The 20880-nt window shown below is 42.4% G+C and overlaps 1 protein-coding gene across 2 annotated transcripts in view; it reads left to right on the forward strand.

The window, feature by feature from the left end:
- Positions 1-20880, forward strand: part of pola1 (polymerase (DNA directed), alpha 1) — a 64021-nt gene that overhangs the window by 40836 nt on the left and 2305 nt on the right. For both annotated transcript variants that reach the window (XM_080864927.1, XM_080864928.1), the window contains exons 35-36: positions 2297-2413; positions 9668-9764. In XM_080864927.1, coding sequence (XP_080721053.1) covers positions 2297-2413; positions 9668-9764 — 214 coding nt within the window. The remainder of the gene's footprint in view (positions 1-2296; positions 2414-9667; positions 9765-20880) is intronic.

A 20880-nucleotide genomic window follows, 5' to 3' on the forward strand; every position in this document is an offset into this window, starting at 1 on the left:
CCAGCTGCCGTTAAACCCCGAAGAAGAAGAAGTAGCTCTGTCCCAGAATTCATAGCGCAGCCCAGCTAAGTTTCCAACGATGGCGGCAGCTAGTTAGTTTTAATATTACTCTTATTATTCTTTCTGGGTCACAAAATAAACGTTTAACATATGTTCAGGCGAGAATGTAGCTGTGTAAACCTCAAATATCTGCTCAGTTTATCAAGACACCACATATTTTTAAAAGCGCTCCGACATTTTCGGCGACATCTGTTACCCACTAGCTCGATAGCTAGCCGGGGGCAAGGCTCACTAGAGCCTGTAAGAACACCGGACTCCTGGCAAATCGTTTTCAAACCCACCGCCATCTTTCGCTACTCAGGTTAAACATATGTAAGTCATTTAGATAACTTAAAAATGTTATTGTTTGGCTTTTTTTAGTATTTTATTTGTTCCAGAGTAAATCGGTTTGGCTGAGATTAAAGTTATAGTTTTTACACATAGTTACATAGTTTTTGAATAAATGTCAAGCAGACAACTGAAGTGGGAGATGCTGGAGAAAATACTCCGGTGTCCTGTTATATTTTAGATAGCAAGGAGTTTATTAAACTCCACCGAAACAATCTGCAAATTTCATTAAAATTTAATAAACGATCATCTTGTCTTTATTTTTAGTTAGCACATACCTTAAACACTTAAAGCTGTAAGCTAATGATAGTTATATAAGAGCAGATGCATGCTGGTTCAATAAGTTGTACGTTTTACGTCCAATGGATGCATGATCTGATTAGTCGACTAATCGCAAAATTAATTGGTGACTAGTCGACTATCAAAATAATCGTTTGTGGCAGCCCTAATAGGAAGTGTATGTGTGGGTGTAAATGGGTAAATGTGAAGTAATAACTGGATTAACTGCTCAGTTAGAGTAGAAAAGCTTTATGTAAGTACCAGTCCATTTACCATTACAGTATTGTTCACTGATGGTTTACTATAGAAACATCGTAAAGATTTGGCAGGAGAAATGCATCCTTAAAATCAAACATGCTTTTTACAATAACCTTAAAAAAATCTGACAGATTATTAAAAGGACCAATACAGGGGAAAAAGTTGTTCATATAGGGTTAAATCAGCTGTAAAGAAAATAATCCTCACCATTTCTTTTGGTTGCTGCTTTTCAAAACTGATTAGAAGACAAAGGCGGACCTAAAAATCAATCAGAGCTACCGTGTGTGTGTGTGTGTGTGTGTGTGTGTGTGTGTGTGTGTGTGTGTGTGTGGTGGGTGAAGGGGGGTGGTATTGATAGGCAGACAGGTGCAGCAGTTTTGAAGGGGTTTATTTTGACTGAATGGGGAGAACGAAGGCTAGCTGGATGTAGGAAAGGAGCAAAGGCGTTGATGGCGGTGGGTCTTATGCTCTGTCATTAGTTGGGCATTAACCCCCTCCCCTTTAAACCGTCTTTTAGTAATGACAGGGCATAAGAAGCAGAAAGGGGAGGAGTGATCTGGAAGAATATGGGGAGATTGAGAGGGTTAGCCCACAGCACCTGCCCAGGGTCACTACCTCACTCCAGGAGGTCCTAACTACTGCCGTTTTGGCTGTCTGCTGCTCTGCCTGTATGACAGAGCAGGACCCTGACACACAGCAGCTGAAGATACATCAAAATGTAAAGAAAAGGAAACATGAAAAGGCAGTATGCGAAGTCAGTAAACTTCTTTTTATTTCATGCAGTTTTTTTGTTGCATTTTACAAATCCTATTTGCAGTGCGTTTCTTGTCAGATTGTTGTGCAAAATTAGAGCAGCAAAATGGAAACAACAATTTTCAGCAAAATTTCCTCATTACCAGAAACAGTTTTTAAAAGCACCACAAGACAACAAGTTTTTTTCTTCTCCCCAATTTTTTAAGAACACCTTTAGCAACAAAGTGGTAAATCAACACGTTTTATAAACGAGTAATGACATTGGATGCTTTGAATGTGTTTTCTGTGTTCATCTGTTTGATGGAAATGTACATTAATTCATGTGTTTTCATCAAGAATCCTTTAAACATGATTTCTAATCACTGTTGCAGTAGCAGAACTTCAGAGTATAATAAATGCCTTAAAAATTGAATGAAGTATTTTAAAACTTTAAAAAAATGTTGGTTTTGTTTTGTTTTTCCTTTGTGTTTTTCTCTGTCAAAGCAGCAAGTTGAGATTTTCATCCAAAAACCTCACAAAAAATTTAACTAACAAGCAACAAATCGCAACATTTGGAAAACTTTGTGTGTTTGCAGCTGTTTCACAGCTGGCCGAACTAAGCCAGTTTCATGTGTCATAGGGCTGGTTGGTGTGCGAGGACCAGGCCTGTCAGAACAGGACCAGACGTTTGCCCATCGCCTTCTCCCGGCATGGACCCATCTGCCCCGCCTGCAGCAGGGCGACACTTAGACCCGAGGTAACGCACCCGCAAACATCAGAGTTCACACTGGCACACACGTGGCTTCGCATTCCCATTGGCTTAAAAGAAATATACCCCAGGCTGAGTTAAATCTCCACAGCAGCATGGGTTGTTGCATTCTGTGGGTCTTTTCCAGTTGATGGTGCTATGGAGCTGCAATATCCGCTCTCATATGTGCTGTGCATTTCTGCTCATTAGCGTCACATTTCCTCAAATAAACACTCTGATAAAACCAATCTTTGTCGTGTGTGTGTGAGCGACTGTGTGTCAGCGCACATGTGTGCCACTCTGTCTGTGTTTGGAAGGCACTAAGAGCTTGGATGGTAGTTTAGCCATTAAAAGCATCTGTCTGTCCAGCTCTGGTAGCCGCCTTATGAACACTTTGTTAGTTTGACCACTGGATTTAAAAGAAACACTCTCCCTTTCAATTTGAGCGTGACAGTTCAATCTGCTTTTTGTCTTTTCTGCCTCTGTCCCATTCTTACCATTCCTGTCTCAAGCCTTTGCTTTAACTCTCTCCTGTCAATTCTTTTTCTTTCTTTCTTTTTTTTAACCATGCGTGTTCTGCCCCTTCTGTCCCCCCACTCCACCCCCCCCCCCCCCCCCCCCCACTCCACCCCCCCACCGGCTGCTTTGCTGTGTCTGGCTCTGTGGCGACAGGTTGTAAACCAGAAGGCCAATTTCTGCTGTCACTGTAGCCACTTAGGCAGCCATTGCTGTGCCTGAGGGCCGTGGCACTTTAAACTGTGGGCTGAATAAAACATTTAACTCTCTGTGCTCGTTCATGCACCCTTTCTCTACTTTAAAAACTGCAGCCTGTCTTCATTTTACTTCACGGTTTGACTCCACAGACTTGGCCTTTTTATCTAAATCCATGGGTTGCTGATGATGAAGACAGATGTAAGCAGTTTTGTGTAAAAGTCAGGATGAATACTCAGAGGATATTATTGATACCAGTGCAAAACCACCGGGTCTGTGAGGATTTTCTGTGTGAGGAAGAACATCAGGTTTTCAGCATCAGTGCAAGTGTTTCATCGCGCAGTAATATTTGCATGTGACTCAGATGTTCAAAAATCTTTGTTTGGCAGTGTGCAACTGTCAGGAAAAGATGCCAGCATTGCTAAAAGGAACTTATAAGCCTGGAGCCATACGCTTCCAATGAACCGGACAATTTGGAACAGGTTTTCATCTGGAGCTTGTTCTTAATTCCCCATCCCTGCTTGCAAGGTGCTTTGCATACATTTAAAAACGTTGAACGAAATTTTATTTTTGTTTCAAATTCAAACATTGGGTAAGACAACATCTGTGGAGATCAGGCTTGGCATTTTATTTTAAGAACAAGGAGTAAAAGTGGTCTTTAGGAATAGTTCTCCAGATTTCCTGATTATTTTTCCTCTGTAAATTGGCTGGTTTTTGCACATATTTTGAGTCCTGTCCTTGTGCAGTACATCCATCCATCCATCCTTTCTCTTCCCCTTATTTCCCCTTATTCAGGGTCATGGGTGGGTGCACTGTTGCAGTCACACCTATGGACAATTTAGAATCACCACTTAACCAGTTAGTTTGGACTGTGGGAGGAAGCTGGGGTATCCCAGAGAGATCATGAACGGTCCCAACGATGGTAGATGGTGGATTTTAACCCAGGAGCTTCTTGCTGCAAGGCAACAGTGCTAATCACTACATGTCTGTGCTGCCCAAGAAACTTTTTTTTTCTTTATAAAGCCTAAGGAAACATTATGAATCATTAGTAGTTGTTTTTAAGCCCTTAATTACAAGCAACGTGTTGCACAAACACCTAACTTGTTCCCATTTCTTTACTTAAACCCATGAACAAAGATATTTACACCAATAATGTGATTCTCAAAGTGCCATTAGCTGAAAATGTGGCAAATCTGATGCAGAAAATAAACAGTATTTTAAAGTTTTGTGCTGGAAATAGGAATTAATCATGGAAAGACCTGACAGATGTATCTGGCCCTTTAGTTGATCCATCTGTTGTATTCTTAAGGAAGGGAAAGGCTGAGATATTCTATTTTGCACTATTGCTGAACTGAAAATCAGTGGCAACAGGTCTTATGGAGTGATGAACCCACATTTGAAATTTGTAATCAATCCATATGAAGAAGGTCAGGAGAGGAATACAACAGTGTCTACAACCATCTGTATAAGGTGGAGGCTTTGTGGTTTGGGGGAATTATGAATATAGAAAAGTACCATCAGACTTGGATCCACCATGTGGAAAACATCTGATTGGCAACAGCTTCGTTTTCCAGCATCTAAGTGACCCCAAACGCTCTACCAATGCCATAAAAAGCATAGCTGGATAGAAAAATCACTCAAGACTTTCCAACAGCACTGCATTTCTTTCCTCTGACTGTAACGTGCAAAGACCCATCCCTGCTTTGACTCTGATTGGCCTTTCTAACCAGCCATGTAATTTGAAGGCTAACTAAGCAACAAACCGCAAATCAGAAGCAGGATATGGGCAGATTACATTGTTGTGTTAATGAAATAAAAGACAGTAGACGTTTCCACACATTGCAGGTGAATAACAAACAAATAATTTTGGACACTGACATGAAACTGATCTATTGTTTTAGTTGTCTGTTGAGGGATTTGAACCTAGATGGAGGCGCTGTGTGCAAAATGCTGGCTTTTACTCTTTCTGTGGCTCACGTCTGTGTCACTACCGACTGCCGCTACAGTGTGAGGCTGGAATAAACAGACGTGACACAGGGGGTAGACATGATGTAGCAAGTATTAGAGCAGTAATTGTTTTACAGTGTAGTTGTTTCTGTGATGTTCAGATTTTGGCACCTTTTCTGTGGTGTCCTGGTTTTCCCACTCACAAACATTTTAGACAAGTGGAGGTGTGACAGAAATATGCCACGTCTGGTCGAAATATAACACATGGGAATAAACTTGACTGTTTTCATGATGTTGAAGCACTTTTTAAAGATGGCTTTGCTGCAAAGTTTAAAGTCTGTTTTTCTCCGTGAGTGTAAGTAAACAGATTCATTAGACTAATATTAAAAATACTTTTTATTATGTTATGAATTCATCTCGGAATCCCTTCGCAAGTACATCACTGAGTCTTTATTGGCCTTTAGTGTGCTAGCTTCAACATTACAGCTCTTTAAATACCTTGTGAGCACAAAGGGCTGCCACTTAGCAATATAGCAAAGGCTGTATTTGAGCAATACATTTAATTTTGAATTATTGCTGCTGATTTCCTTTGTTTTTTCCTGCAATAGTATAAGTCATGATTCGTAGTAGGCTAATTTTGACTTTTCAGCACTGTTGTCTGAATCGAGCCAGTGCACAGAGATTAACAGTCCAGCAGCTTACGTTTTTAATTGCTGCTAATTATGCAAAGTATTCAAGAGACCATTCATGGCAGTCTGAGCTGGTGTGGACCGCTCACGCTAGCAATGAAGAAGACGAGAAATTAGCCAATTTCCACTGAGAGGTGGTCTCCTTTTTTCTTTTTTAAATGCATTAAAGTTCTGATTCTTTTTGAAACGTCCATCAGATTCATGTGCGTCCTGCCTGCTTTATCACTCTGGACACATTCCCTTCTTGCTTTTCGTCTGCCAGCATCATCATAGTTTATCGGTCTCAAATATGCAACAGCCACATAGACGATTAGTGGTTCTGCTTTTGTGTACGCTGCACCAAAGGCAGTTTTTGTGTGTGTCAGAGCTTCTGTAAACGGAGTATCTTGTTTGTGACTCCTTGTTCCCGCGTCTCTCTCTCTCTGCATCATGGTACGTTTACTGTCACTGTGGGGCTGCCTCTTCTCCTTCCTCCATCTCTCTCTCACTCTGCCTCTTCCTTCTTCTCCCTCCTTCTCTCACTCCCTCTCCCCCTCTCTCTGGACACAGATTCAGAGCGTGATCTGATCTCCATGTAATGGGAGAGTAATAGGCACTCTGCCTTGATTGGTTGGTAATTTGGGGGAGTTATGCACAGGTGCAATTTGTAATATTTTCAGTAAATTAAATTTCTTTCTCTTCCTCTCTCCTCTCGCTCCCTCTGCAGTGCTTAACTCAAATAGGCTATTTTTTTTCTCACCCTGTCTCAAATCTGTCCTGACTTTTCCTTCCCCCTCCTCCCCCCACCTCTTTATTCACTGCTTTCTTTCCCCGTTCCTTTCTTTTCATTTTCTTTCCCTCCCCTCCCTCCCTCCTTAGCTCCTACACTTATTCTCTCTTCTCTTGGCTCGCTCTCTTTCTCTCCTCCTCTCGCCCTCCCTTTCTGTCTCTCTCTCCCTCTCTCTCTCTTTTTCTCCCCTCGTTTTATTGATGTACGCTCAGGCGCCCATTAGAGCTCCCTTTTTCCCTCTAGTGGAAATTGCAGCATGTTAATTTTCACACAAATTACGGCAATAGCAGGTATCTCTATTTGATACATTATAGCGGGAGCAATCAGAGATAATTGAGTGCCTTTCAGAGGGAGACGGCTGCATTCACTGCCGGCTCAAAGCTGCCCCATTATCGCCTAATCGCTCTTTAAACACTGAATTTTGCCGAACAAAAATTCTTGTCATAATTTTGCTTAAGTGTATTTGGAAATCACAGTCCTTTGAGCGAGGATAATTGAAATCAAATCCCTTTCACTGGAGCTGACATTTCTACATTTCCCCCCAATTGAAATTAATTTCAAAAATTGAGCATGAATATCTTCAAATAGCAGGCAATTATGCCTTTCAATGGGGAGAAATTACCGGTGCTGAATCGTTGGAGGCTTGCGGGCGAGAGCACCAGTTAAATGCCTTTGTTTCCCGCCGTGTTTGCCTAGTAAAGATTTACATATATTGACTCATTATGGTGTCTTGTGAAGCTGATCGGCGTGACTACCACAACCGGCAATAACGCTCATCGCATCTAAAAAGCTCAAGAGTTTTAAAGCCTTGTGGCCTCACAGCTGAGGGAAAAATGTATGTTTGTTTCTCTCCATCTCCCTCCCTTTCTCACTCCCTCTCTCTTTCTGCAGCTGCAGTAGCACGAGTGCTTGTAGACTCAGTATTTACAATGCATGTTTGCAGCAAAGCCAGAAAGAAGCATGCAAAGCCGAGGCCCTTGTCCGTGTCACCGGTGCTGGGATGTTTTCTGCCATGTCAAAGCCACTGGATGCTTGTAGTTTCACAGCAGTTCACACATGTTACAGCCTCTGTAACCCAAAAAAGCGGGGGGAAAACTGGCTTTGTTTTTGTTTGGCCTGCTCTCTCCCTCGCATGCTCGCAGAATATTGTCTGTCTGACTACCTTTCATTAACTGCTTCACTGGTGTACCTGAGCGACAGTGTAGTGCGCAAAAGTTCTCTGGAGGTTAGATATGTGCGCGCACCTGTGTCACGTAAAAGATAGAGGCAGGTGTTTTTAAGACTGAGGAAGTCTTGAGTGCTTGTTTTATTGCGTGAAGCCATTTTAGACTGTTGCTCTGTGATTTGGATCAATTTGTATGATTTAGCCTCTTTTCTTATTTCTTACTTTTACCTTTTATTGTATACATCCTCTCCCTCACTTTATCGTCCTCCTGACACATCTTCCTTATGGCGTAACTGTGTTTTGTAGCTGGGTCGGGGTTGTGTGCATCTGTGGGGAGGCAAGGGAAGGGGGTGGGGGGGTAGTCAGTCAGGGATGAGGGAGGCAAAGGAGCAAGGGGTACGAGGTGGGGGCTGGGGGGTCCAACACTCCCGGGAGAGAGGCAATTTCACAGCTGGTTTGCTCCTTAGGCAGTCAGGCTGAAAATGCTGCAGATTTGTGGAGCAAATTGAAATGGTGTCAGTGCAGGAACAAAGCGCCGAGCTGAATGACGAGGTAGGTGTGTGTGTGTGAGTGTGGGAGAGTGAGGTGGGGTTGAGGGGCTCTAAATTCAATAACAATCCTGTAACATTTTAGCCACGCCTTTCTGACACCTGTCAGTCAGTCAGTGCGGCACGACTGGCCCGCCCACAATCAGCATTATATTGTTCAAGTGTGTGTGTGTGCATTTTTTTTTTTCTTTCCCTAAGAGGAAGAAGCGACGCGCTGTTTGTGCCGACCGAGCTTGTTCAACCTTGGCAACCGTAACCGAGGCTCCATTATGGGATGCGCATGGTTTGGTTGTTGACTAGGCAAGTGCATCAGCGGTCAACAGCTGTGCGTGCCATGTGGGCAAGCCATAGAAAGCCATTAAACACACACTCGCTTTCACACATCACACAGTTTGCGTATAGCTGCATTAGATACTCTTGCCACTTGATTATGCCACAGCAGTAAAAACTGAAATTACAATTACGCACATTCCCGATTGGCAGGTATAATGGGCGCACACATACTCGCTTCACTCACACACACACACACACACACACACACACAGAGACACACGGATACTGACACACAGGGATTGTCGGGGGATTCTTCCTGGTGGTAATAATAAAGCACTCGGCGCACACCTGATGGCAGTGTGGGGTCGGGGCTTAGCGTGCCCTCTGCAGCGTAGCAGGGAAATGACGAGCCAATAACTGCAATTAAACATGCAGTATAATGGCTAATCAAATTGACAGCCTCGGCTGTTCACATGCCTCTCTCACAATGGCTTATCACAACAAACTATTATGAGGGAGGGTATTTCAGGCCTGATCCCCTCTTTTCGTTCTCTCTCACCATCTCTCACTTCTTTCCGAGTCTTGCTTTCTTTTGCTCTGTTTTTCTTCTTTTTTTTCTCTCCCCTCCCTCCCTCCCACCGCTGTCTTGCTCATCCTCTCCGTCTCTTTCCCCTCTCTCCCTCTGGCAGGCTGTCGTGTGGCTCCATTTAATTGCAGTGGAGATTAACAAAGCAAGCAAATTTGTTTTCTCGCTTTACTGTGTCACACAGAGGAAGGGAGATGTTTTCAGGGAAGTATAGTCATTTGAGCTAGGTGCACCCTCTTAGAATTATGTTTAATGTGCCTGTTTTTCAAACTGGTAAACCACTTTTATTATTCTGTTGTTGATGGGTTTTTTCCCCTCCTGTCATGATCTTGACTCCGCTCTCGGCGGAGTGAATAATGGTGATTAATCACTTATTAATGCAGAAATGGAGCAGTAGTGTTGTTGGTGAGGTGGCTGGATAAGACTAGTAGTGACAGGGATATTCCACACATGCAAGAAAAATATACACGAGGCTCCTCATCCGCTTCCAAACAACACTTTTGCCTTAATCCATATCGGGTGGGGTTTTCTTGATGAAGTAAATCTTTTTGTGTGTGTCTGTGTTCTCTCTGCAGTACTCGGAGAAGGCCCTATACAACCAGCTGTGCTTCTACAGGTTCATCTTTGACTGGGAATACGCAATCACAAAAGTACTAAATACTGACGAAAAAAGTAAGATAACACACACCCAGCATACTTGTTGCAATAAATCGAATTCATTGTTTTTCACGTGGCCTGTAGGTGGTTTTGGTTTGAGCTGCACAGTTAGAGAGCTCTTGTGTAGAAATGTCTGCCTTTACTAGAATATAACTAGTTACATGATGCAGAAACCTTGTTGTGAACAATTTCATGCAGGAACTATTGTCTTTATACTGTTTACATCCACCAGCTGAGGGGGAGTGGCATTAATGTTTACGTCCTGTCACAGTGTTAAAAGTGCTAAACCTTTTATAATGGGTGTACAGATGTTTTAATCTTCAGTGACACAGATGTTGAATGTAGACAGTAGAAAGAAAATGCTCACGATATGATGCTTGGACTTTGGTTTTTTGTGAGTAAGGTAAGTGCCATCCACTTCCATTATATTCAAAAGAAGGCTGATCTGTCCCAAACGGGCCAGCTTTTACACCAAAACAATCTACAGTTGATGATTGAACCCCACTACGGGACAAATGAAAAATTAAGGCCAAATTAATACATCAACCAATATTGATTGATGATTGATTTCTTTGTGATAAAGAATAAGGTTTGGGGCGAGTTGTCCTCCAAAGTTTTACTTTGTGTTTGTTTTGAAACTGGCTCTGCTTTTGTAAATTTAGTCATATTTTATTCATTTTTCTTCCTTCTCTGCTATACAGCCACTGAAAGTGAAATCAAGTTAGTAGAGCCACTGCTGAACTTTGAATTTTAATGTCCTAACAAAGCTTCCTCACAAATACATGTACAACATAGCATTAGCAATCAATGTCTTAACATAAACCTTTTACCCAGGCTGCACTTAAAATATTCACCAGTGATGTGACACACACATGTACGCTCACACACACACACACACACACACACACACACACAAAAGTAGCGGAGCCTGGGCATTGGATATGGGAAGGGGGGTTAAGGACATTCAGCTCCTCGACTCGACAGCCCTAATTTAGGAGTCGGATTCAATCACACACACATACAGAATGCAAAACGCTCCAATCACTAGAAGAAAGGAGAGAGCCCTCCATCGCTCTGCCTCTACCCCTACCCTCACTGTCCATCTCTACTGCTTTTTCTCCCTTGCTCTCTCTCTTTTTGCTCGCTCTCTCTCCCCCTCTCTTGGACAGGCACTCGTTTGGCTGTGTTGATTGAAAACAGGTTTTAGATTTGGGGAAATGATAGGGGGAGTAATGGGCGCGCTGACGAAAGGATAGCCCTTCTCATATAATGGGACATGGAGCGTATATTTCCCCCCTTGGACTCAAATAGACGCTACTCCAGTGATCTGGGCGCACTCAGTAGGCGTCAGCCGCAAGGCCTCTTTACCCATAGTTCTCCCTGATTGATGTCACTTGATTAGAAAGGGCCGCTGGGCCGAGTGATTTATTTATTTGATTAAATTTTGTATGTATGTATGTTATTTATGTATGTATGCTTGAATGCTGCGGGTGTGCACACTGGGACCTGAGTAAGGCAGGGAAAGAGTGAGACAGCAGAGTTAAATATAACGTGTAATCAACAGATGACCACTCAGAAGATGGAGGGAGCTAAAATGGAGGGATTGGACCATTGTGGAGGAGTGGGGGGAGACTAACATGATTATAGCCTACATTTTTTTGCTTTTATTTCCGTCTTCGCCCAAATGCAAGAAATCGTCGCCAATCAATCCTCGACTCTTTCTTTATGCTCCTGTGCTTTGCACTGTTTTTGATCTCTTTGAACTTTCTCGTCCACAGTTTCTCATTTTTGTGTTTCACGGCGCAATACTGTAGAGTATATCCACTATAAGGGTACAGAGTTTACTATACAGTGTTCAGTAAACAGCAAATGGTTGGATGGTTGTGGGTTTGTTTAACATCTGAACTTATGATTCTTGAAAGCTTTTTGATTTGAGATATTTATCTGTTCAGTTAAGTATCAGAGGGGCTGTTAATCTGCTTCAGCTGCTTTGGAGTTTATGACTATGAGACAACTCCTAACACGGCAATGTATTTACAGACCACTGACACATTTTCCTCCATATTTTCTGGGTGAATATTACTAATGATAATATGAGGAGATACATGGACCTGGCAGAGGTTCCAAAGGTAGTCCACCTCCTCCAGGATGGCACATCAATATGTGGCATTGCCAAAAGGTTTCCTGTGTCTCACAGCATAGTCTCAACAGCATTTAGATTCCAGACACTTAGTCTAGCAGAGTTAGACAGGGCAGTAGAAGATCCTTAATCCAACAGCAAACCTGGTATCTGCTCCTTTTCCCAAGGAGGAACAGGAAGAGCACTGCCAGAGCTACAAAATTAACTCCAGCAGGCCACAGGTGTGAATGTCTCTGACCAAATAATCAGAAACAGACTTCATTAGGGTGGCTTAGTGGGCCCTGGGCTCACTGCACTGTACAACCTGATTGGCATTTGCCTTTGAATACCAGCACTGGCAGGTCACCCTCTGGCACCCTGTGCTTTTCACAAATGAGAGCAGGTTCACACTGAGCACATATGACAGATGTGAAAGGGTCTGGAGAAGTCGTGAAGCCTATAACATCGGTAAGCATGACCAGTTTGGTGGTGGATCAGTGATGGTCTGTGGATGTATATCCTGGTAGGGACACAGACTTCTACAGGCACCCTGACTACCATTAGCTACCAGGATCAAATCGTTGGACCTGCTGTCAAGACCCAGGTGCACTGGATCCTGGGTTCCTCCTGGTGCACAATGTCTGGCCTCATGTGGTGATCTATGCAGGCATTTCCTGGATGACAAAGGGATTGATACCACTGACTGGTCCCCAATCTCACCTGACTAAAATCCAATTTAAAAAACAAAAACTGGGACGTTATGTTTCAGCCCATCCAACACCAGCAGGTTGTATCTCAGGCTCAGTGATGCGATGTTCCAATTAAGTGCAGAGATCCACTTAGAGCAAAAACTAAAACTCTGCTTATTAATTCATCCTGATTATTTGTGTCGATATCAGCTTGTTGTCAATTCTCAGCTGGGAAACTACTGTTAGCTCCCTTTTAGAGCAACACTGAGTAAGGTGTAGTGCACACACTGTTCTCATCTCATGGCCAGAAATTTTATTCCTGCCAATATGACAAGAGCTCATTGTCAGTATAAAAAAAGAAATGTAGCAGACATTACACATCACACTAATAATTGCCGTGTTTCTTCAGGTTAAACATGAGTATGTTGCAGATGTAGAGTACAAAGAGTAGCTACAAGTGTGGAGAGAAGTGGTCCAGTTTCCTCTTGACATGGTAGAAAACGTGCCTCAGTGAAGGGTCACAGATCAGTGGATACACAGATCAGAAGGGTCCTGGAGGGATGTGATGAGCCACCAGACGGTGGTCTTAACTGCAAGTGGAAGTCATGTTAACTTGTTACTCTACTCACTCACCAGACCGCAGCACAATCCGCTGTTCTTCACCACACTTGGATGGTTTACTTTCATAAATCACATCTCCACTGTTCCATTTTCTCTTTTCATGCTTCTTCCCCTAAAACCTGTTTGAGAGACAGAATGTGTGACTGTACGCTGTCTGTCACACCCAGTGTTGTTCTGCACTGCCCAGCACTCTGCAAAGTTAACACTGACATGACAGATGCAGTGATTGCTGCGATTCTGGGGATTCGCCTATTAATTGTTGGGCAGCTCCTGCATGGTCAAACTTCTCTTGCTGCTCTAATGCCCTGATGCTAGAAACCATCAAGGTGACAGCTCTCAAACAGCTATGTTAGGAATACTGATCTAAATTAAAAAGTGAAAATAACGATGACATTGAGGCCACATTTATCAAAGCTCTGTCAATAATTCAACATGTCATGTTTCAGTCATCACACATACATCACTGTGTTAACAGTGTTTTGCTTTGTGTGTCTGTATCCATTAATCCTGTCTAGAAATACTAACAAACCAAATGTGTCCACTGCAGTTCTGTGCAAAAGTCTTGAGCCACCCTTCATTTCTTTTCATTTACATTCAAGGATCCAGACTTTCTTTTAACCTTTTAAAGTGGTCTTGAGAAAAAGTTCTCCAGGTTTTCTGAAGATCTTTCAAAGTTTTTCTTTGTACACTGGTTGCTTTTTCACTTATTTTCAGTCCAGTCCATGCACCCGACCATTTTCAGTGACACTGGATGCTGGCCTATGAGTCATTCAAGCATAAAAAAGGCACCTATATTTAGAGCGGGGCCATATGACCAAAAATATTTTTCATGATATACATTTGAAAATTTGCAGTAACGATATAACTGACGATATAATTGACACTAGAAAAAATACTTTACAACTCCACAACTTTAATAGTGCAAAAAAAACATAAATGTATTTTCACTTAAACAAGCAGCTGTTTTTTATGTGCATTAAAGTTATATAAAAATTTAACAGTGCAAATGCAAATTCCTTGCTGACAGTTTAACCAAAAGGCATTTCCAGTGGAAACTGGCCAACATATCCTCAGCATAACCATGTATAATATCCACAAAACTTAAAAAGAGGTTATACACAAACAATACGGTAATATTATGTTGAAGCACAGTACGTATCACTCCGTGAGGCTCCTGCCTACAATACCCGTAATTCTCCGACAATCCATCAAGCGGTGCGGCTTCGTAGCTTAGCAAAGTCGTGTTAAAACATTTGCTGAGCACCATGTACCACATAAAATCGTTTCAAGGTCAGTAAACACAACCAGAATTCATACATAAGGCACACGGGATTATAAGGGGCACTGTCGATTTTCAGAAAAATCAAAGGACTGATTTTAAGTGTGCCGTATTTTACAAAAATACACGGTAATAACGACGGCCCGCTAGCATGCTCTACCAAAAGTAGTGCTTTGTTGTGTATCTGACGGACCAAAGCTAAACCAGTTCCACACCACTGAAGTTGCACCAGTTCTGGTTCATCCGCTTCATTCAACGATCCGCTTTCGCTCTTCTCATTCTCAGTTGGCGCCATGTGCGTATGAAAACAAAGGCACTGCACATGCGCGTTTTACCCATATTCTATCGCCATATTTCATTTTCTTATCGTTGCCCAACATTATACTGGTATTACCGTGAACGGTACGATATGGCCCAGCCCTACCTATATTAAGTGTTGTGTACACATGACAGATGACTTAGCAAACAACCAGTTTGTATCTTAAGGCACTTTATTATCAGCCTGTCACAAACATGCAAATATAAATATATAAGTGGACAAGTATACAACTATATAGTCAATAAGCTTCCTTAAGAAAAATGGGGGGGTGGAGAGATCCAGTAAAGACCTGAGAGATCAGGTTGACCCAGTTGATCCTCCTGCAGTTTCCTGAAGCCTTATCAGAAATGGTCTCAGTGGAAGGGTGGCTGTCAAGATGCCATTTTTAAAGGCTGAGGCATCTCTAATTACACAACAACTCAACTGAACAACTGGACTGAAAATCAGTGGTAGCAGGCTTTATGGAGTGATGAGTCCAAGTTAGAATTTTTTTAGTTAAAATCAGGGTGTATGGAGGCAATCAGGAGAGGGATGCAACATAAGGTGTCCACAGCCATCTGTGCGAAGGTTTGGGCTTTCATTTCAGCTAATGGTTTTGGCGACCTTGTCAAAAATGATGGAAATATTAATACAAAAAAAAGTATTGTCAGATTAGCAAAATCTTCATTTTTCAGCATGACTGTGATCCCAAACACACTGCCAAAGCAGTAAAGGATACCTGGATAGAAAAATAAAACACCACTAGCCCTTTTCCACTAAAATCTGCTTGGAATTAATCGGCTGACTCTGTTTTTAGGGTTTTCATTTAGGTGGTAGTACCTGGTACTAGGTACTTTTTTTTTTTTTTTAGTACCTACTCAAGACTTTTGCACAGCACTGCAAATTACTAATATACAACACACGCAACTCATTTCCTCAAAGTCAGCAAAATATAGACATGCGCACGCTCACGCTGCTATAAAATATAGGTTTACGGTGTTATCCCTCAGTCCTGGGGCAGTAATAACCCATATTACTGCATTACACACCCAGGGGCCAGCACTGCTCAGATTACAGGGAGCAGACATATGATCCTATACTCTATACTGTGTCACTGTATACCAGCACTGATTTATGAGCATTGTTTTTCCACAAACACCATCTAGGCTTTATTAATATAATTTTTTCTGGGTGGTGAGCGGAGACAGAGTGCTGCTACTAAAAAGAGCTGGTCTGGCTCTGTTTGGGCTCAAGTTTTTGTTTTCGACTCTTGAAGGAAATCAAGATTTTAGAATGAAACGTTACTCAAACTGAGTCATCTTTTGGCAGCTGGGCCCATTAAGGATCAAAGTGCTGCCGATTTGCTAGGCAGTCACCTTAAAACACCTGTGGGAGCTTGTTGTGAAGCGTCATCTAATTAAATGCATAGAATCACCAGTCGAATCTGTTTTGTTTGTTTTTTAAATATTTTTTTTATGCTGTTTTTTTCTTCCAATGTTTTTGAAGTTGCAGAAGTCGCAGGTTTAAGTTCAGGATTCCTCTTGTTATGTCTGAGAAATCAAAAACCATCTATTTTTATACTATTTAGGTATTATCGCCTTATCAATGTCTATCATCCAGCACTGTAACTCTACCAGCCTTACTGTAGCACTGCCTGACTTCTTCTTTCAGCTTCTCCTCCCGTCCTCTGCTTCTACCTCTGTCTTGCCAGCCACCTGCATCTCCTCTCTCGCCACATCTCTTTGGCCTCTCTCTTTTCCTCTTGCCTGGCAGCTCCATCTCGCATGTTCTTCTCCCAGTACACACGCTCTGCACATCCAAACCAATTCAGTCTGGCATGTCTCACTTTGTCCCTGAGCTGTCCATCTGATACACACATTTCTAATCGTGTCCATCTCCGTCACAGCCAACACAAAACTCAGCATCTTTAACTCACCTGCCTCCAGCTCCGCCTCCCGTCTCCAACCGATATAACGTACATCATCTCTCTACCATCGTGTAAAATATTCCTTTCACACTTTCGGTGGTAAATCACTCCCGACATGCTTCTCCATCCACTCAACCCTGCCTGCACTCAGCTTGCAAAGCATGAAATGTTTCTTTATTGCTATAAACATATATTCATGTCATTTTGCTATTCTGCACACCTGCTGATAAAAATACTTACCAGCCTACGAAATGTGCATTCGTCTGTAGGGCTGCTCAATTAATCGAATTTTAATCACGATTACGATCTGGGCTTTCAACGATCATTAAAAATGACTGAGCCGATTATTAGCCCCTCCCTCATTTATCCGCGACACCTTAAAGGCCGTCTGTGAAAATATTGTCGGCCATAAACCGGTCCGTGGCGCAAAAAAGGTTGGAGACCGCTGATTTAAGAGCAGAAGTTATTTGGAGAGGAGAGTGACTGCTGTTGGTTGAAAAGAGAGGTAAAAAAAAAAAAGCTTCAGTGGTGTTGCACACTATTTTATATTATATTTTAAAGTCATTATTCAATACATTGTTATTGTTAACCCTTTAAAGCCGGTCAGAGCAGCACGCTCCGTTTTGTGTAACTATTTTTAAATCCCTGTAGAACCTGAACCGTGTAAGCTAGCGCAATAAACCGGAGGAGTTGTACTTACATCTTATGCCATCAGCTTGTCCTCGGTCACGGTTTCCTTCCACATAAAGCTTTGCAAAAACTGCATAAAAAGCTCTTGCAGGAACAAAAACATAATATTCCAGAAACACGCTTTGCCGATCCGATCAGCTGTTCGTAACACTTCCCACAGTGAAACAGACGTCAGCGCGAACTATCGCATGTCCGCCATTTCCTGCCCGAAACCGGAAGTGACGTCATCTTCGCGGAAAATGTAGTTTTTTACTTGTAGGCCTTAAAAACCTCTACTGGTCATGTTTGACTTTTCTGAATAGTTTCTGTGATGCTTAGAACTCGAATTGCACAGCTGGAAATAGTTTATTTTGATGCACCTGCTGTTTTCTTTGCAAATTTGCATCATAGGATTGTTTTTTCGTTTTTCCTGCAGTATATAAAAATTGGTGTATCTCCAAAATAAAACTATGAAGACACTCAAAATAAATTTCCTGTTGTTGTAAACTATTTTTTGCAACTTTTTTGTATTTAAAGTTTTGAGGGATAAACCTCTTAAATTTCTCCAAGTAGAAGTATATGTAAAAAAAAAAAAAAAAAAAAAACGATTTTCAATTTTTTTTGTAGTTTATTGCACTTTTTTGCAATTAATGTAGTTACTATGGACTTAATGCATACATATTATTAAAATATGGGCTATAGCAGTTGTATAGCAACTTGAAATGCTCCCACAAATGGCACTACAACATGTAAAAACATAATATAAGCTCTGGTGGACTTGGTTCTATGGTAGGTCTTAAAAGGTTAAATAAATATCGTCAAATAATCGAGATCTCAATTTCAGTGAAAATAATCGTGATTATCATTTTTGCCATAATCGAGCAGCCCTATTCGTCTGTAGCTGATGAAACTCTGTATACTCTGTTGTTTAGAACAAGGTTGCTTTGGGGGGTTTTATGTTTGGTTCTCAACTTCACAGAATTCCAGGTTTCGTTTAATTGCACTGCTAGTTGAACTTTAGCACGGGCGAATAGTGACTGAACAGAGGATACAGGAAAATACACCAAGAAGCCCGTGATACTGATTAACACTGGAAACCAGTAGCTGCAGTACTAGAGGTAGTATTTCTACTACTGCTACTCTCAGCAGGCTGCTCTCAGTCTTTCATGCTCCGTACTGTCAGCACTCCTGATAGCTGTGTTTATATGTTAGAGAGATTGACTAACAAGATGTTGGTTTTGGTCTTTTGAAGGGAACTTATTGAAAAAGCGCGATAAGACGCCAGCGGCTTCATCCTTTTGTGTTTGCATTTCCCGTTGTTTACTAAAAGTACACATGCATCGTGATATGCTGCCCGTTGTGTCACATACTTTTGATTGTATCTGGGTATTTATGCATTGTCCAACCATTGTAAACGCTGAATGTTTACCATTATGCTGAACATATATAATAAAGCCCATTAAAAGAAAATAGCTTTATATAAGAGCTCTGATTCAAAGCAGAATGTAATTTGATCAGCTCGCGTGTGTGCGTGTGCTTTTGTGTGTGTTGTGTGTTATGTGTTTGTCCTCTGCGGTGCTTCAGTATGTTTGTGAGTGTGCGCACATTTGCAAGCGTGCTCCTGTCTTATCTACATGTACATTGCATTTTTGTGCCTGATTGCTGCGACTGAGTAAAACATGGAGGTAATTTCATCCGCTGCAGGAGATCTCTAATAGATTGGGCACACACACGCGCCCGCTCACACTCACACACACTCACGCGCCGAGTCACACACCGCTATGATAAAAAAAAAACCATGCTGTCCATTCCTTAGCTGGGAACATCCCGTATCAATGACTTTCAAATCATTTCATGTCACTTTTCTTCTCTGTCTCCCCCCCGCTCTCCCTTTTTATCTCCCTCCCCCCTTGTTTCCTCTGTCTGTTGCTTTTCTCTTCCTTCCATCCGCCCCCCACCCCACCCTCCGTAGGTCTCAATCTTGAGTGTGGGCAGTATGATTGCGTGTGTGAGCAATAATGTAATTTTGCCGCATTGATAAAATATAAATTGTCCTTGAGCTGCGCTTTTCTAATGATCCATTTACCGGCAGCTTCCCTGCCACCTCTCAGTGCTCTGCATTTGGTCCTCTTCTACCCTCCCACTCGTCGTCTTTTTTTCTCTCTTTTCCCTCACTCTTGTCTTCTTTCTCCTCCTTTCCCTCTCTTTCCTCTCCATTTTCTTCCCTCACTCTCCTCATCTTCCCCGCCTCCCCTCCCTTTCTCCGGCGATACAAAGCGGGGTGGCAAAATCCGCGGGTGCGATTGTCAAATCAATTATTCATTCTGTGCAATTACACTCACACAAAGAAGTTTCCCTGTGCTCCGAGTGGTGATTAAATTAACTGCTATTCCAGCTGCCCGTCGCCACCAGCCTAATAGAATATTCATGGAGGCGGCCGACGGAATGGCCGATCTCCATTAACTTCATCATGCTCACTTAATTACAGGCTTGTTATTGTATTTACACCTAGTTAGAGCGTGCAGAGCCCCGATCTACTCGTGCCCAGCACCGCCAGCGTGTGCGCGAGTGTGTGACAACACCTAGTTAGAGCAGAGATAACCCCTGATACACTCGATGTGCTCGTGCGCGCATGAGAGACCATGTGCACGCGTGTGTGTGTGGGTGTCATGGAGACAAAGATGGTGTCCTGATTGACAAATTTCCATTCAGGTTCATCAATTTGACAAACTTTTCAGGATGCGTGTGCGTTCTGTTCTCATATCTTTGTTCCTCTTTTCATTCTTTCTTTTGCTATTTTTGCCCCTTTTTTCCCTTCACATCTAGGCCTTCCAATATCACCATCTCCCCTCCCCTCGCTTCTCCTCACACCTCCACCTCACGCTCACTCTTTAGGGGGAATCTATTTATTTGAACCGCACTCCCCACTGTGCCCCGACTTGCAGCAAGGTGTCTCCTTCTTTCTTTTCCTCTCCGTGACTTTTAAATCATTCTTTTATCCATTCGCCACGCAGTGATTGAGGTGGAAAGGAGTGAGGAGGGGGGGGGAATTATTTTCTCCTACCTTTCAGAAATGATGACATGATTGCTTTCGCTTGATCATGCATCATCACCCCCCCTTCTATTCCCCAGATAAATAGACTAGTCTGCCTCTGCCTGCCTCTCTTCTCCCTCCATCCCTGTCCATCCTTAGCTAACGTGAGGATTATCTGGTAATAGTGGCTGCTGGTGTTAAAGTCAACCACACCATCTTCTATATGTGTGCGTGGTGTGTGTGCACATGCATGTGTGATTGCTGTTTCTGTCACATAGATGTCTTTAGTGACTGAGTTATTGTGCTTTTTAAGTGTTTAACTACCTTCGTTGTCATGTATTTTGTGTGTGCGCGCGCCTCACTGTTGATCTCTGTGTATTTAACCTTTGTTCCCTTGGGCAGTCGGTGGGCTGGTATTTATCCAGCAGCCACTAATGCAGCAGGCAGGAAGGACGAGACAGGAGATAGGGCTGTGGAGATGGCGAGGACATGACA

This window comes from Rhamphochromis sp. 'chilingali' (assembly GCF_963969265.1).
Source record: "Rhamphochromis sp. 'chilingali' genome assembly, chromosome: 18".
In the NCBI taxonomy this organism is placed as follows: domain Eukaryota; kingdom Metazoa; phylum Chordata; class Actinopteri; order Cichliformes; family Cichlidae; genus Rhamphochromis; species Rhamphochromis sp. 'chilingali'.